This window comes from Astatotilapia calliptera, chromosome 22, assembly GCF_900246225.1.
Source record: "Astatotilapia calliptera chromosome 22, fAstCal1.2, whole genome shotgun sequence".
NCBI classification, from domain to species: Eukaryota; Metazoa; Chordata; class Actinopteri; order Cichliformes; family Cichlidae; genus Astatotilapia; species Astatotilapia calliptera.
This window is the reverse complement of record NC_039322.1, coordinates 16,242,209-16,260,817: the sequence shown is the minus strand read 5'-3', so window position 1 is coordinate 16,260,817 and position 18,609 is coordinate 16,242,209. Positions and strand designations below refer to the sequence as shown.

The 18,609-nt window shown below is 41.2% G+C and overlaps 1 protein-coding gene across 2 annotated transcripts; it reads left to right on the top strand.

Moving 5' to 3' along the window:
- The first annotated feature begins 135 nt into the window (after window positions 1–135).
- pip4p2 (phosphatidylinositol-4,5-bisphosphate 4-phosphatase 2) lies at window positions 136–17,452 on the top strand. 2 transcript variants are annotated; one of them, XM_026156298.1, is made up of 8 exons: window positions 136–411; window positions 5,259–5,407; window positions 7,386–7,492; window positions 8,079–8,202; window positions 8,824–8,898; window positions 9,473–9,525; window positions 13,099–13,189; window positions 16,017–17,452. In XM_026156298.1, exons 1-8 carry the CDS (start codon window positions 306–308, stop codon window positions 16,158–16,160), a joined length of 849 nt encoding a protein of 282 aa, XP_026012083.1. In that variant the 5' UTR covers window positions 136–305; the 3' UTR covers window positions 16,161–17,452. The 2 variants fall into 2 exon arrangements, with proteins under 2 accessions (XP_026012083.1, XP_026012084.1); XM_026156299.1 differs by lacking the exon at window positions 8,824–8,898 and having other exon boundaries at window positions 139–411.
- Window positions 17,453–18,609: the final 1,157 nt, after the last annotated feature.

Here is an 18,609-nt window from a genome sequence, read left to right as displayed (position 1 = left end):
ATAAATATGTATTTGGGGTATTAAATGGAAAACGCTTTTTAAATCAATGCAGTTTATCAGGAAAAAATAAAAAAAATTCCTTCAGTGTGCACCAGCATGAACTCTGCCCATGCCCGGGGCCATATCTGAGAGGGGCGTGGACCACCGCGGAGCTCCTCCCCTCTCCAGGCTTCCGTCAGCGGGGCTGCTGCTGCTGCTGGACCGGAGCGAGTCGGCACCAACAACCAGCCGCTGGCTGCTCCTCCGTGCTGAGGGAAAACTCGGTGCAGCCAGGAGCCACCCCGTCATTTCTCACGGTCAACGACATGGCCTCCGACGGCATGGACGAGCGATCTCCGCTGCTGTCGGGCCCCAACTCCGAGAATGTGACCCCAACAGCTCCCCCGTACCTGCAGGATTCAAGTCCCCGAGGTAAACACGCCACACGCAGCACCCCGCCGCTTGCATGCTGAATCATTTTCAGGGCGTATCGAGTTTGTGTGAGTGCGTAAATAAAGCTGCAGCAAGGCGAGGCAAGGGCATCGCTGGGAAATCAGTCGGCAGCTGACTGAAAGGTGGAGCTTGCACTGTGAGAACTGGAGCAGTGGGTTATAGAGGAGAGGGGCCTGCGATAATACCAGCAGTACCATCAAACAGTGTTTTCAGTGCAGAGATTTCTACATCACGATTCACTGGGGCCTGCCGTGATTTTGTCCAGCAAAAAAAAAAAAAAAAAAAAGAAAGAAAGAAAGAAGGTGTGAGCTGAAGCTCTGCAAAGCCTCAGTAGATTTTGGGTTGAGTGTTGACGTGGGAGCACTGAGGCATTGCAGATGGAGGCAGGCGAAGCATCCTTTTGTCCAGCTGCAGATCAACAAAAGCACCCACAGGTGTGCCCTTTATGGGAGAAATAATGCAGCACGAGTTAAATGTCGTGTTCTCCTGTTTTTAATGATGGTGAGTTTTGCTCGTTTGCATGGTGAATGCACTGTAAGCGACGAGCTTGAGCCTTCTTGCATGATTTGCAGCTTTCATACAGCAGAAAACATAAACATGTAGGTTACAGCCCACAGTGCTTATTCTCAGGACTGGCAGCAGCTGTCTGCACTGACCTTTGCTCTGAATATAATCTCCTCAAATTCTCAATATATTCTTCTCCACAAGAAGAAAGACGAAGCAAAGTGCCTGTGGGAGCTGCAGAAATGCATGATCTCACATAGAGCCCTCCTTGTGTTTTGCTGGCATTAAATATTGATTCAGGCTGTACTTTGACTTCAGTTCACATTCTCTTGTTTGAGGATTAGATTTTGAGTGCTACTTTCAGTAGTATTTGACCTTTTTTCCTGTTTCTGCTTCTACGTTTTTGTCAGCAGCCTGACAGAAACAACGTTTCTTTGCTTTGCAGCAGCTCGGGATGGTCGGCAGCAAATGAATGGACTCATTGACCGTGTAAATCAGTTTAAGGAGCATTTCAGGCCAATTTCAAACAAACAGAGGAGAGAGAGAAGTGCTTGTTGTTCTCGAGAAGTCTAATCCCACAGAATTCATATTTCACCACGGGATTAAACTCTTAATGCTGGACTGTAATAATCTAAGAAGCAAGAGCCTGGCTGGATGCTAACACAGTGACACAGTTCCTCCCCCCTCCCTCTCTGCAGACTGGATTATTGGCTAATTCCAGTTTGGGTTTGTAAAATCAATTACTTTGATCCTAAAATGCCAAAACTGTGACATTTCCCAGAAACACAATGACTGTGATGCTGCTTTGACTAATGAGCAGCTGCATTAAGGCACTAAAGTGAGCTGTGGCTTGAATTTAAATTTTAGGATATCCATGTAATACTTGTTGTGTTCACTGGAATTATTCTGTAGTAGCAGGTAGAAATTCAGTGGTTCCTGCTTGTTGTTTTTGTTTTTTTTTGCCCTAAAATAATCAAAGAAAAACAAGCATGTCTGCCTCGTTTAAAATGAAGCTTTACCAGCTTCACATTATCAGGACTAATTAGTCTAAGGTGAAGTCATGAAACGTCAATATTTTAACAGGTTTCTTTATATGAAGAGATCCAGTTACCCTGCTATTACAATACCGAAATAGAAAGGTCTGATTCTTCTTGTTAGCAACTCATGGTCACTTTAACAGGTACACCTGTTCAACCGTTCATTAATGCAAATATCTAATCAGCCAGTTGCATGGCACTAACTCGGTGCATTGATGCATGAAGACGACTAACTGAGAATCAAACTGGAGAAGAAAGGTGCTTTAAGTGACTTTGAATGTGGCGTTGTTGTTGGAGTCAGACGAGCTGGTTTGAGTATTTCAGAAACTGCTCATCTACTGAGATTTTCCCCACACAACCGTCTATACAGTTTACAGAGATTTGTCAGAAAGTGAGAACAAATCCTGATCTGATAGAACGTCAATAGCAACTGAAAAAAGCAAACGACCAAGATATGGAGAACAGGATCTCTGAGTGCAGAACATTTTGAACCTTGAAGCAGATGAGCTACAGCAGCAGAAGATCACCCCAAGTGAGACTCCTGTCAGCTAATAACAGGAAACTGAGACTACAGTTCACACAAGCTCACCAAACCTGGACAACAGAAGACTGGAAGACTTGTGTGATGAGACTTGATGTTAGATGGTAAGGTTACTGACCACATCCATCGCTTTATGACCGCAGTGTACCCAGCCTCAGATTGTTGCTTCCAGCAGCCATAAACAGGTTTTTTTGAACATGACAGTGAGTTCACTGTGCAGGCGACAGATTTGCAGCAACTGTGTGATGCCATCATGTCAATATGGGCATTACACCATGGAGAAAGCACCTTGTTGAAGCCATGAAGAGTTAAGGAAGCTCTGAAGGCAAAAAAAAGGGGTCCCATAAAATCCCGGAAAGGTGTACCTAATAAAATGTCTGGCAAGTGTATATAAATTCAGTTACATTACTTTGAAAAATCAGTTAATTTACTTTCTCACTAAAAAAACATTGTTATCTTGTTTTGTTTTGTTAGTAGTAGAAACTTTCAGTGTTTTATTTATCATGAAAACACAAAGTTAAAAATATTAACTTGCTGACTCCACCATTAAAGAGCTGCCTCCAAAGAGAGAGCAGCTACCGTGTGGAAGCGGGTGGGTTACAAGAACATGTGACCAATGACGAGTCTTTATCACAGGTCAGTGGAAGAGAAAAGTAATTCAGTCTAGTTAAAATAAATCAGTTATCAGTCACGGATTTGCAAACAGAGCCGACCGAACCCAATGCCCTGTCTGACTGATTAACACTAATCAGACGAGTGGAGGAGCTTTATTGATATCTGGCTGAACTGTTCATAGGTGGAAGCTGAGATGACTGAGGCAAAGAACTGCCCAGCCTGGAAAGACTCCTCCATGAATAAAGAGATCAGCTGTCGAGACATGCTGTCCTTTAGTAAATGAACACAACAGGAGACACGGTACAATAACATTGATCTTAACATGATAAAAGCTGACTTATCATCTGAATCAGAGCAGCACTTTATTAGAAGACAACCCAAACCAGTGTGCTTATACACAACCAAGATGTTTAGATTAATAATGTATTGTAATAGTGTAAAACATAGATGTAATTAAGGCACATTGTTTGCAATTTTTATACTGTGTCTTACACACATGCACTAAATGTCTACTAACGTAGCTGCTTTGGGAGATAACTAGATTTTCTTTCAAATTAACTCTCAAATTTGTGGCTAGATCTTAAAGACTTCAGATTAAATCTAAAATGTTGGCTGTAGTGAGGGATGGGCAGACGCATTGTTGTGTCGGTAAAAGGAAAACTGTAGTATTATTTTAAGATTAAAGAGATAATTTTTTTCTTGCCACACAGAAAGGTCTCCAGAGCTGCTGGTGTCTGAATACCAGATGTTCAGCTTGGCATTCTATCCCACAAACCACAAGTGAAGTCATCGAGTCAATACCCTTAAAGCAGGACTGTATGTTGTGGTGTTGGTGGTGGTTGCAGCAGAGTCTTCTCGTCTTTCCTCTGGCTCCTTGTGAAAACCTATAGCTGCTGTCTTCAGTGTCAGACGTGCATTAAAACACACAAAGCAGCAAGAGGAGGAGAAACAGACCTGAGACTAAGTCGGGGTGGATACTAACACGGCAGAAATTTAGATTTAATCCTAAGGTGTTGTGGAATAATAAAAAATATTCTCCATCTGGTCGCACTGTGTTACATTTTAGATTAACAAAGCGTAGTAGAGGAGGATTCACTTAGCTTTGTTGTGTAATAAGAGCCACTCTGCTGCCTGAAACTCAGTGGGAGTGTCCAGTCTTGGCATGCTCGCGTCGTAGTCGTAGCCAGGTTCGCCCAAATGTAGACGGGTGTCCCATCTGTCCCTGTGGTGTCAACCGGTTCAGAGTCTCTAAATGTCGGAGCCAAGCACGTTTACCCACCGACCCATGCCATTATCTCATTCAGGGCGAGATTAGATTCTAATAATTAGTCGATTGTTAGATTGGATGGCTTCTTCGTGTCACTGAGCCGTCAGTCGGGTAAATGAAGCCAAATAAAGAGACTGTATATTCTCTGGAGGGGGAAGAGCAGCAGCTCTACATACCACATCTGGATTTAGGAAATGTATTTTGGCATTTTAGTTTAGAAAAATGTGAGACTGACATCTGAATGAGTATTTAAGTGTTGATCGATATAAATATGATTTCAGCTTGCCAGAGCTTAAGAATATAGATGGCGTAATTACTGTATACTCACATGTTATTTAAACCTCTGCTCCTGTTAATTAAAATTAAACTGATAGAGGTATTATGGTTAATTGTGTAACTACAGATTTTATTGGCTTTAGCTACGTTACAGACAAGCAGAATTTTAAATATGCCACAAAGCCATTGTAGTAAAGGCAGTGGCTGGTGCAAGCCTGTAGATTAAATGTTAAAACTCTGAAATACAGACTAAATACACGAGGTTAATGTGGGATTAAACAGTACAGAGGTCATTATGGTGGCCACTGTAGTCAGTTCACAGTAGGCCTTGCAGACATAAAGAGAAAATCTTGTCTGTAAATGGCAGCCAGTTTAATTTGGCGACTTATTCAACTAATTCAACAGTGGAAAATAATCTTTAACAAAAACCTTCAAGTTTAGGTGGAATTATTCAGGTACTATAAATTATTCTGTTTCCAAAGTACAAACTGGACACACAAAGCCAATTTTTTGTTCATGAAGCTGCTTTTCTCCAGATGCATGCCATTAACATCTGGCTGTGTGCTTTGCCTTCCTCTTCTCAAAGCCGAACTACCTCCTCCTTACACAGCCATCGCCAGCCCCGATGCCGGCGGTGTGCCTGTCATCAACTGCCGCGTTTGCCAGTCGCTCATCAACCTGGACGGAAAGCTGCATCAGCACGTGGTCAAGTGCACTGTCTGCAATGAAGCTACAGTAAGTGGAGGCTACATCATCACAGGTGTCGACAAACTAAAACCGTAACAGTTCAACATTCGACTTTCCTCTGTATCTGTTACAGCCTAAATTCCCTGTTGAATTTTATTGTCAGGCACATTTTTGCATGAAAGAATGTTTGATTGACTTTCAGTGCTCACATTTGGACTGCTTTTTCCCCACCTTTGCTTCTTTGCCTGCCTTTATCGCTTAAACTGATGTTGACATTCGACCAAATTAATCAGGGCCTAAGGCTGCCAGTGTGACAAGGAGTGCAGGGAGAATGAATGACTGTCATCACCAGCGCTCGGGTGGGAAATGCCATTAGCACAGCTGATATTTTTGGTCGTTATGCATCCACACGGACATCTTATATTATGCTACTCTGCACCAAAACGATGCACGGTTTAGCATCTGGCCTCGAGCTGTTGTATCTTACTGTAAATATAAAGTTAGAGAGTCACATGACCAGAACTTGATTTTAACCAGGAGTTTCTCCAAGTTTTGTTTGATTTACACAGGCAGCGCAAAAAAAGTACACTTGAAATATTTGTTTTTAAGTGTGTTTGTAATGGTTTCATTCAGAGGATGGTGGTTTATGTTGGTAATTGACTGTTACAGTTGTTGACACCAGCTCCAATGTCGTTTTTAAGAGGGTTTAGTCTGCTGTGATGGCTGGATACAGAAAATCTGAAATAGAGGATAAATTCTCCCCCGAGCTCATTCTGCTCATTCTGTGTTGAAGTATAACGTGAACTGTGGATGAGCTAAATTTAAAGCAGTGCATTCTTTACTGGTTGTGCTTGTGGTGCTGCTACTGTGAGAGCCCTGGATTTAAAGTGCACCTACAATTTATTTTTTTATATTTACAATTCTTTGATGAAGTATTCACCCCTTTCCTGAGTTCCTTTTGTTTTCACGTGTTTGTCACACTTAAATATTTGAGATCATTGTCTAATATTAAAATTTGTTCAAAGATAGCCCGAGTAAATACAAAATGCGATTTTGAAGTCATGATTATGATTTCATTTATTAAGGGAAAAAAAGCTATCCAGACCCACTTGACCCTGTGTGAAAAAGTACTTGTTTCTCTTGTTAAACCATGTTTTAACTGTGATTAACAACATGTTTTGCAAAGTTGAGTTTCATTTCACTGGTCACACTCAGGCCTGATTACTGGCTGAACTGTTGAATCGAGACATAACTTAAACAGAACCTGTCTGACAAAGTGAGGCTAAAAGATCTCAAAAAACAAAAAAGAAATAAAATCATTGACATCTGTCAGTCTGGAAATGGTTATAAAGCCATTTGTAAGGCTTTGGGACTCTAGTGAATTACAGTGAGAGCCATTATCCACAAATGGAGTCGCTGGCCTACCAAAATTTGTCCAAGAGCCCACGGACGACTCATTCTTGAGGTCTTAGAAGAACCCAGAACAACATTAAAGAGCTGCAGGCCTCACTTGCCTCAGCTAAGGTCATAGTTCATGATTCGACAATAAGAAAGATACTGGACAAAAATGGCATCGATGAGAGAGCTCATGCTGAAAAACTCTGTGGCAAAGATAAAAAATCTGCAAAGAAGATTGGGACGAAATTCCTCCACAGCAGTGGGAAAGACTCATTGTTATCACAGACACTTGAATGCAGTTCTTGCTGCCAAGGGTGGCACAACCAGTTAACATGTTTATGGGACAGTTACTTTGTCACTTAGAGCCAGGTAGGTTTTGATAACTTTTCCCTTAATAAATGAATTCATCATTTAAAAAGATTTTTTCTACTCTCAACTTTCAGATCATAGTGGTGTCAGTGGGCCCAATAACCCTAATGTGGTCACAGCTTTGTGGCTCCATGCAAACGTGCTCAACAGGTGCAACCAATCAGAAGAAACTTTCTTAAAGGAGTTGTACTTTACTACTGAAACCAAAACTTTTCTAAGCATAGCAGTTTTAACTCATAGTTTTTTATGTTTCTTTTAGCCCATTAAGAATCCCCCTACAGGGAAGAAGTATGTGCGGTGTCCCTGCAACTGCCTGCTCATCTGTAAAGACACATCCAGAAGGATAGGATGTCCTCGACCAAACTGGTACGGAACAAGAAGAAACATTCAGACAGTTTACCCCACTGATGCAATAAGCCACACAGTGCTTCAAAACTGAATCTGGGGCTGTGGCAACATGTTGCCTCTGTAACAAGTCAAACAGTCGCGTAAGGTAAGGTAAGGTAAAGACCAAGGAGCTTGGAAAGAAAAGCGTGTGGACTTCTCTAAGTTTCTTGAGGATGTAAGAAGCTTTTCGGATGAGAGGTGAAATATCTCTTTAAAAAAACCATTAGAACATTACATTAAAACATTAGAGGTTATCTAGGTCTTTATGCCTTTAAGAAATTCCTGCAGTTTAACTAGTTGGTGTGTGTCTTCTAGCTTCATACATGGATAAAGCTGCATATCATCTGCTAAGCACTGAAAATTTATGCTGTGCTTTCGAATGACAGTGTCCAAGGGAAGGATGTATAATGTAAAAAGAATTGATCCCAGCATGAAACTCTGTGGAACTCCATAATGAACCTTAGTATGTAAACAAGACTCGCTGATCACATGAACCAGTTGGAGTTTTAGTTTTATCTATATCAGTTATTATTAATCATAAATGTCTTCTTGGTTCCTCTGACAGCAGACGCATCATCAACCTGAGCCCAGTGATGGTGATCCCCGAGGAGCAACCCGCCCAGCCAGCGCTGCCCATCCAACCCGAGGGAATGAGAGTGGTCTGTGGCCACTGTGGCAACACCTTCCTAGTATGTAAACCTGCAAATACAACCATCCTCAGTCAGGCACAGGCTTGTTAATGCAGAATCTCATTGCTGTGCTGTTGTTGGTACGTGCATATATACGTAATTTTGAGAGCCTCGCCATATGTTCATGTTTACAGAAAACTACTGCAGTAAATAGATAAATTGCTGAAGGATTGTCTGCTAACTAGTTGTACTTTATGTGGGGTCAGCTATTCATTAAAAGCACAGAATTAGACATCTGCGCGTGGCTGGCATGCATTTTCTGCATGTTTTCTTTCATTGCGTGTCTCACCAAACATCCTGAGTACCTCTTGACTGAGCATGGCCGCACCTTTCCACACAAGTTTCCCTCTCTAACATGCTCTCAACCTGCTTTTTGCAGAGTTTTCTAATCTCGGATAAAAATGGCTTCCTGCCACTCTTTGTTGATGTTACTATCAGTGCATTTGACATGTTTGGGTTGAGTGTAACATGTCACACATGCATTTAATATTTCACATAAGCAAGGTTATGTACACAACCTGAGCCATTGAGTCAGTGTGACACAGACTCGAATGTAAGAAAAATAAAGTCAGTGCTGTTTTCCTCTTAACATCTGCACATTGCTGCTTGCGGCATCTGCAGGGCAGTGAGGACGCCAGGACATCACAGCCTATGTCTGGTCTCCCCAGTGATGGCTCTCCACCAGCACAACAACAGGTTGAGAAAGCTGGTCTTACTGGTGGACTTATTAACAACAGCCTAACCCGCTCCAGCTCAATTTGTGGCCTTATTTACTCTGACTTTGTGAACATCTGGCTTTGAGCAGAGCTTTGATCAATTAAAAAAATAAAATGTAAATTTTTTTTAATGCATTAGGCTCTAGAAGTCTGCGCTAAATTGTTTCTTTTTTATTGCCGCTTGCTTACCTTTAGGTATTTAATTTATTGTTATTTCTAACCTGAAGCCAGATGTTGTCACATGTTTAACTTCACCGTGACCCTTGAATTAATATGATTTGGAGTGATTTAACACTAGACAAAATATCAACTAACGAATTATGACTCTGTGTGCTAACTTAGCAAGAGTGCAGGATAGATTTAGACTGTTCATTAAAACTGTTTCAGATCATTTCCAGTAAGCCTTTTGCTGATTTGTTGTTTCTAAAAAGAGTAAGATTGTAGTGTTTCGTTTCATTTCTGTGAGCCTGTGCATGCGTGTGTGTCTCCGTGCGTGTATACGTTTTCTTTGTGCCTTAAAATGAAAATGCTGATTTCTTTTTATTCCCTCACAGTGGATGGAGCTTCGATTTAACACGCTAGCCAAGTGTCCCCACTGCAAAAAAATGTGAGTCCATCAAACTTTCACACAGAGTTCCCCTTCACACAGTCGCTTTAAGTGGATATCTGCATGTTTATATTCTGAATCAGTAGGCACAAACCAAGTTTTGATGAATGGGAGTTTTCTGGTTTCTGCATGCTTTAGTAGCATAAAGCTGAACTTTGGAGTAGGCTGTTCATGCAGAGAGCAAAAGAACAGTGGCATTTGCCAAAATGCAATCTTTAATCTTTAATGAGATCTGTGCTCACAGCCCAGCACTGTGCAGCTTGACAGGACCTCTCCAGAAAACACCAGAACTAACAGGTTCACCACTGGAGCCCCATTTTCTTCACAGAGGAGAGCAGATTCACACTGAGCACACATGACAGATACCACGCCATCTCCAGACTCTTTCACATGTGTATATTTATCTTCATAATGAATGACTGAATTAGTCTTTGTTGCGGGGTGGGGAGGAACACCATGACATTCCCATACATCTCACCAGCATGTACTGGGCTGATCCTGATGGGATATACCTGGAACACCTCACCTTGGAGCCACCCAGGAGGCATCCTGGTTAGACAGGAGTAAAAAACAAAAAATTAAACAAAAAAGCTAAAAAAAAACCAAACAAACAAGCATAAAAAATAAAAGTAAAATTCAGGAAGGAAAAAACATTAAGTTCACTTTCCTTCAAATAGACAGCTGTACCAGTGTCTTCACAGCTGGCATCGGTAACAGTTCTAAATCTTGTGTTTGATAAACCCAAAGTTTGATAGTTTCTTGTGGTTTTCTTTCTATTATCGCAACTGTTGTTGGCATTTGGTGCCATACAAATAAAATTAAATTGAATGAACTCATTCATGCTGTACGTGAACATCAGCTGTGCTTCAGAGCTCTTCTGCTGAGAAAGTAAACTTCCCATGTGTTTCTCCTCATTTCTGCTGTGTGCTGCACAATGCAGTTCTGCTTTAAAAACTACAGTAAGTAAAAAAAAAAAGTGTTAACTACATTTTATTTTCAGATGTCAGTTTCCAATTTAATCTGGGAAAATTGTCAGGTTAGCCCGTTAACTATGAAAATGTCTGGTTTGTTTTTTCCAACTTCATGATTTTGCAGTTACAGAAAGGAAGCCACTAATTTTACTTCATGTCTCATAGAAAGAAGTACTGCAGTCTGCTTTTTGTTAAAATGCATTTCATTATATTACAATTGCATTGTCTAATGCAGCTCCTGGGATGCAGTTTTAGTGCTTATGATAAAGCCAGAGGAGGTTTACAGCTCTGCAGTTAGTCAGCAGAGCAATGGTGACTTTTACCACCGTGCCCTGTTATGTTTGTTGACATCCTTCTGTAACTGAGTTCCTGTGGCTCTTAAACACTTCCACTCTGCAATAGCATCACTTACAGCTAATTGTGAAATGTCTGGAAAGGAAGAAATTTCACAAACTGACTTGTTGCAACTGTGACATCCTATTACAGCACCACGCTCCGAATTTAGAGCAACTCATTCTATCACAAATGTTTGTAAAGGCAGACTTTTGTCCACATAATGTACACAGAAACATTGAAAACAACGTGCAAGCTGAAAGTAACAACTTTCAGGAGCCTACACTGTTACATTTGATTGTAAAATAAAAATAAAAAGAACCCATTAATTAGCTGCCCCAAACAGGAGATTATAGAAAATAACTTTGAATTGCAGGATGCCCTTCCTGATGCAACCCCAGACACATTCATGTCTCGTCCCAGCATTGAACCAGACATCCTATGCTTCTTAAGCAAATGTGTAAACTACTACACTATAGAGCCAACTAGTGAACACATGCAAATCGGTATGATTCATTATATCCACTGAGCTTTGTGAAATCTAAATTTGGTCAGCAGAGTGAAGCTGAGGCTGTGTGAAACACTGTACAGTGTTGTTACACTAAAATCCCCACACAGCTTACTTTAAAGTTATTTATCTTTATTTATTGGAGAAGTAATTCACCATGAAGGCATACTGCACATGAGAAAAAGCAGAATAGAAAAAAACATAGACATTTCACTTCTGTATAGGCATTAACACTTCGCCATGTAGAGCTGTGGTCTAGTATGACTCAACTATGAAACCAAACACTTGAATACCAGGAGAAAAAAAGAGGGTGTGGGGCGATCGTGGCTCAAGAGTTGGGAGTTCGCCTTGTAATTAGAAGGTTGCCGGTTCGAGCCCTGGCTTGGACAGTCTCGGTCGTTGTGTCCTTGGGCAAGACACTTCACCCGTTGCCTACTGGTGGTGGTCAGAGGGCCCGGTGGCGCCAGTGTCCGGCAGGCTCGCCTCTTTCAGTGCGCCCCAGGGGAGCTGTGGCTGCAATGTAGCTTGCCATCACCAGTGTGTGAATGTGTGTGTGAATGGGTGGATGACTGGATGTTTAAAGCGCTTTGGGGTCCTTAGGGACTAGTAAAGCGCTATACAAATACAGGCCATTTACCATTACCTATTGAATTTATGTTTAAATTCACTGAGATGCAAAGGTTTAGAGGGCTGGATTTGCAGTTCTTGGAAGGAGGAGGGGAGGTAAGCAAGGCTAATCTAGACGTGTGACACGTATTAAAGTTTGGCCTCACATGTAATGTTAGTGGTATGAGGGTCACAGGTCTGAGGAGAGGAGGAGGGGTCACCTCAGAGAGGTTTTTGTCCTAATGAGATGATGCAGACAGTGATGGTGAGATAAGCAGCAACTATAACATGACACTACTTCTACCCTTGTTTTCTGTGTAGTTGGCTGATGTACTTCTTTAAGTCAGTGAACTTCATTTATTATCTCTGTGCAATACTTTTACCACTCATAGCTTTTCCAAAAAATTCCTATCATCGTCTCTCTCATCCTAAAACCCCCTTTCCTTCTTTATTACAGACATAAAGGCTGAGCTAAATATTTTCCCTTAATTCTCATTGAGGAACTGAAACTTCTGTTCTAGTAACACCTTTCCAAAGAGAAGTCCTCTTAATTTAAGCAGATAAAACGGTAGTAATTTCCGTCTTCTGTCTACATTACTAAAATGAAGAGATGGTTCTAGTTCACTGAATAAACAGCTAGTAAAAGAAACAGGGGATGTGAATGCAGTAGAAAAAAAAGTAGAAGGCAGTAAATCAGGTGACCAGGCACCCCTAAGCCATCTGAATGCCAGTGATCCCTGAAGAATGCTTCAGTCCTGTCACATGAGAGGCATGTGAGAGCTGAGTGGGGGAAGGAAAGTGAAATTATAGTAAAGTTATGCCAGTCTGCTGCTTCAAGGCAGTTGAACTGTGTTTGTTTAGAGGCTGGATGGAGTGGAGGTTGTTTGGAGCTGGACATGTGACCGTCCTGGAGCGCTTACAAGTGTAACTTAAAAAAGGAAGTGAGACTTTTGGCAAACAGATTTATCATCAGAGCATGGTGAAGTAAGATCACTGGGACAATGTGTGGGGACTTCCACTGGATTACAAAATAAAAATAAAAAAATAAGACAGTGTAACATCTACATGTAGTTTGTATGTTTCAGTCTGTATCCGTGTGGAAACCCTCTAAATGTTTCTCCCCAATTTCTTTCTTTTCTCAATCTCTCTCTGCAGATCCTCCGTCGGCAGTGCGCTCCCTAGGAGGCGCTGTTGTGCTTATATAACTATAGGAATGATCTGCATTTTCATTGGAGTGGGTTTAACAGTAAGTACGCTTTGATCAGTTTGTGCAGATACTATCCAAGTAAGTAAGTCACTCTTTTGACAATGAAAATGGACAAAAGCCACCAAGTTAGCTCAGTACAAGCAAGATGTACAGTGGGGCAAAAAAGTATTTAGTCAGCCACCGATTGTGCAAGTTCCCCCACTTAAAATGATGACAGAGGTCAGTAATTTGCACCAGAGGTACACTTCAACTGTGAGAGACAGAATGTGAAAAAAAAATCCATGAATTCACATGGTAGGATTTGTAAAGAATTTATTTGTAAATCAGGGTGGAAAATAAGTATTTGGTCACCTCAAACAAGGAAAATCTCTGGCTCTCACAGACCTGTAACGTCTTCTGTAAGAAGCTTTTCTGTCCCCCACTCGTTACCTGTATGAATGGCACCTGTTTGAACTCATCATCTGTATAAAAGACACCTGTCCACAGCCTCAAACAGTCAGACTCCAAACTCCGCCATGGCCAAGACCAAAGAGCTTTTGAAGGACACCAGGAAAAGTATTGTAGACCTGCACCAGACTGGGAAGAGTGAATCTACAATAGGCAAGCAGCTTGGTGTGAAAAAATCAACTGTGGGAGCAATCATCAGAAAATGGAAGACATACAAGACCACTGATAATCTCCCTCGATCTGGGGCTCCACACAAGATCTCATCCCGTGGGGTCAAAATGATCATGAGAACGGTGAGCAAAGATCCCAGAACCACACGGGGGGACCTGGTGAATGACCTGCAGAGAGCTGGGACCAAAGTAACAAAGGTCACCATCAGTAACACACTACAACGGCAGGGAATCAAATCCCGCAGTGCCAGACGTGTTCCGCTGCTGAAGCCAGTGCATGTCCAGGCCCGTCTGAAGTTTGCCAGAGAGCACATGGATGATACAGCAGAGGATTGGGAGAATGTCATGTGGTCAGATGAAACCAAAGTAGAACTTTTTGGTATAAACTCAACTCGTCGTGTTTGGAGGAAGAAGAATACTGAGTTGCATCCCAAGATACCTACTGTGAAGCATGGGGGTGGAAACATCATGCTATGGGGCTGTTTTTCTGCCAAGGGGACAGGACGACTGATCCGTGTTAAGGACAGAATGAATGGGGCCATGTATCGTGAGATTTTGAGCCAAAACCTCCTTCCATCAGTGAGAACTCTGAAGATGAAACGAGGCTGGGTCTTCCAACATGACAATGATCCAAAACACACCGCCCGGGCAACAAAGGAGTGGCTCCGTAAGAAGCATTTGAAAGTCCTGGAGTGGCCTAGCCAGTCTCCAGACCTCAACCCCATAGAAAATCTGTGGCGGGAGTTGAAAGTCCGTGTTGCTCGGCGACAGCCCCAAAACATCACTGCTCTCGAGAAGATCTGCATGGAGGAATGGGCCAAAATACCAGCTACTGTGTGTGCAAACCTGGTAAAGACCTATAGTAAACGTTTGACCTCTGTTATTGCCAACAAAGGTTATGTTACAAAGTATTGAGTTGTATTTTTGTTATTGACCAAATACTTATTTTCCACCCTGATTTACAAATAAATTCTTTACAAATCCTACCATGTGAATTCATGGATTTTTTTTTTCACATTCTGTCTCTCACAGTTGAAGTGTACCTCTGGTGCAAATTACTGACCTCTGTCATCATTTTAGGTGGGGGAACTTGCACAATCGGTGGCTGACCAAATACTTTTTTGCCCCACTGTAACTGTAACTGAGCTAAAGTGAAATAAGGTAAAACAACAAAACGTCACAAAAAGAGAATCTGATCTGCATCATATTTCATGACACAGCAGTAGAGACTTTAAACTCTAAACCACAATTCACTCCCTCCATGTGGAGGTGCTAGAGGACGAGTCTTCAGCAGCATCACCCAGTGGGGTTCACAAATTGTCAATGAAAAACTTCAGTGTAGAGCATTTGTATTTATCTGTACTTTATGAATAGGAGTAAAGATCTGGAAATTTCCATCAGACACTGGTGTTGTGACCTGAGAAAATGAATACTGTATATATGTTTTAGAGATGACGAGAAAGATAAAAGTGACAAATCTACAAAACATCCAATGCATTTCCAACCACGCCTTGTTCAGTGTTTCACAGAAACATATTTAATATAATGAGCTTATACTTTTGCATTTCAGCTGAGGCATGGTCTCACAGGCTGGCCAAAAAAAAAGTGATTGTCCGGTTGGCTGCAGTAGTTTTTTGTCTTTGGCTGGGTGATATTAGTTGCAGAAGGTGCAGCACCAAAACTATCCTTTTCACTGCTTTGGTTGCTAACAGATTGCAGCAGTTTCCTATAGTTTGTTTGGAAGATGCCAACTTATCTGTCGCTAACCAACTACTGAGTGGTAGTGAAATTCGCAAAGGTGCTGTACAAATCATAAATGGACATCATTCCCCTTGAAAGTAAAAGTTGTGCCTTATCAGAAGGCACCATGTTTCAAAACATGCAGCTTTTACTGTGAGGGTAACTGTGTCTGTTTTCAGGTTTCCCAGTTTCACTCCTGCTTAGAAAGCAATTAGCAAGGATTTGCAAATAACTTGATAAACTACGAGCAGCCACGGCAAAATACAAGTGACCAAAGCAAACACAAGGAGGATTTCTGTGCAGGGAATACACTTTTCCCCCTAGCGCCTGCTTGCTGCCAGGCAGTCGCCCACTGATCTCTAGCCTTTTATGACTGGAGCCTAATCTGACAAAATGCATATAAGGGGATCTTTTTAAATACAAATCGATGATCTGTATTTCTATAGGTGTAACTATGATTTCCTCCATGCTGTCTTCTTCCTCCCTCCCCCCATTATGTGTAATTATAGGTTGGCACTCGGGACTTCGCCAGACGTTACAACGCCACCTACGTGTCCTGGGCATTTGCCTATCTGCTGGGCCTCATCTGTCTGATACGTGCCTGCTACTGGGGGGCTATCAAAGTGAGCTACCCAGAGAATAGCTTCGCCTAGAGTGATCAGAACATGTGCACGGCTGGAAGAACAAAACTTCACTTTTAGTTTTTTCATCTTGCTCAGATTTCAGTCATGTTCGGCGAAGTGGAACATCTGTAGAGTGAATGGACAGGAGTTTGTTCAAGAAAGAGTATGCTGGTGATTTTTCTTCATGTTCCGTTTGTGTCTGGAATATTTTTGACTTACTGAACAAACCTACTGCCTGTCAGTCAGTCCTGTACCGGTCCACTGAGACTCAAATCCAGTCCAAGTCTCCTAAAATTGTTCAAAGTACAGAATTAAGAAATTGAAATGATTTTTCTTGATGAATGCCTGAATTAATTGGTTCACATGCTGATTTTAGAAATGATAGTGCAAGAGACTGGCTGGGTTTAGGATTTTTTTTTTTTTAAATCAGTTTTCTTTCCTTCAGCAGCCTGAATGACGTGACTGCACCCACTTGATTTTTCTCGTTACCGACCAGACCAAATTGAAACAACCTAAGAACAGTTTTCCCATTGCACTACAATTATATGCAATTGTGTTGTTTTGCTGCTAGTTAATGTCCAGCTGCAGAAAGCTGCATATTCATACTGCATTGTAACCATTTCTCATGCCTGTGTACACTGACATAGTATTGCTATATGATTTTAACTCCTGAAAATGTTGATTTTTGAGGAGAAATTATCCTTAAATACCCATGTGTGCCAACTTTGCTTCCAAGTGTTTAGTCAGGAAGAGTGTCAGATCAAGAGGAGCTTGTGTTTTTTTTAAAAAAAAAAATCATTTCTTTGTGCCATGCAGCTTTTAACTCACTACAGCAATAACCAGTTTGAGTTGTTATGAAGCTTCCTGGTCCTCTGTCCCCAAGCTTTTCACCGTTACCTTCTCAAAATTATCCACAAAAACAAAACAAAACATGGTGACTCACGTTTGCATGCCAACTTTTTTTTCTCTTCCAGTTTTAGAGGTAGTTGAAGCCTATGATGTTCCTGTCTTTGCTCCTTCTGCCTGTGAGTTAGAATGTAAACCCTCCTCCCTTTGCTTATATCGCTGCTCTTTGACCTTCAGTGAACTCTGTCTAGCTAGCATTGCTATACGCTAACTCAGCATCCTATCTCTTGACCTTGACCGGTGGGCACAGTTCAAACTCCTAACCTTGTTTTGAATGTGATTATGACGATGAAGCAGAAAATACTAAGAAATACTTTGTACATAGTTCAAATTCAGTACTTGGGTAAGTGAGTATGTATGTAGCGTGAGCTAGAAGGTAAAGTTGGCTTTTTAAAAATGATAATTTATCAATAAAAAAAAAAAAAAATCTGCCTGTGCTGATTTGTTTGTTTGTTGAGTGAGATCAGAGTTTAAGGATAAAATATTGGCCGCTCGTTGTGTGATGAAGCAAATAGAACCAAATCAACAGCAAAAAGCAGTCTGCAAAGGTTTCTGTAGGATTACCACACAGCTATGCTGGTCCCTTTTTTCTAATGCTAAACTAGTTTTGTTTTTCTGGCAAGTCTGCAGCTGTTTTATTTATTGTTCAGTCTTTCAACAGTACTACCAAGAGATCTTACTAAAAATAGTCTTTGGCTCACCAGAAGTAATTCATGTTTCACTGGACTGAATTCTGATGCGTTTTTGCTAATCTAACAAATGCCCAGTTCAATAATGCAAGAAAGACAAGGAAAGCTGGAAAGAAAACATACAATGATTTTGCACCCTAATTTATGAGGTAGTCCGGCGTTGTGATTTTATTGTCATCAGAAGAAGATTTCAGAAAACGAGAAGAAATAAGCGGTAGTTAATTGATTTAAGTCTAGCTGTATTTTCCAGGTGAGTCTTCAGCCAGTTAACTGTTCAGTTTTTTTTTTGCAGTAGCCGACCTACTATAGTGATGTGTAATACCAATTTTTTTTCTTTTCTGATCTGATACCAAGTAAACGCAAACAAGCAAACTTTATTACAACAAGCAATAAGGTTAAACACTACACAAGCTGTACAAGTACATTGTAAGAACACAGATCTGTTAATTAATGGCAAGTAACAGAGTAATAAAATATAATTTCACTTGATAATGGTGACAAACTGCTTGGACAATTTGGTTCTCCTTTTAAATCAGAATAGTACAGTGGCCCTGAGAGGCCAAACAGACTGCAGCTTCAGAAAACACCAGCAATAAGAAAAACACTGAAAAAGCACACAAAACAAAACGGAAATAGGAAAAACGAAGACACAAATAGGATAAACAAAAACAGAAATAGGAAAAAACAAGGGAAGTGTTTCCAGGGAGACAATAACCCGACGGACCAGTTGCAGGAACCCAAAACATGGTAGGCGTGTTTCATCATGATTCATATAATACTGATGACGGATTTTTAGGCTAATAGTTAGTCTAACACACTTACCTCTCCTCTTTTCTTTCTTCGCAAAACCAATAGGTCCTCCACTTTTAAGCGTCTCCCAGCGC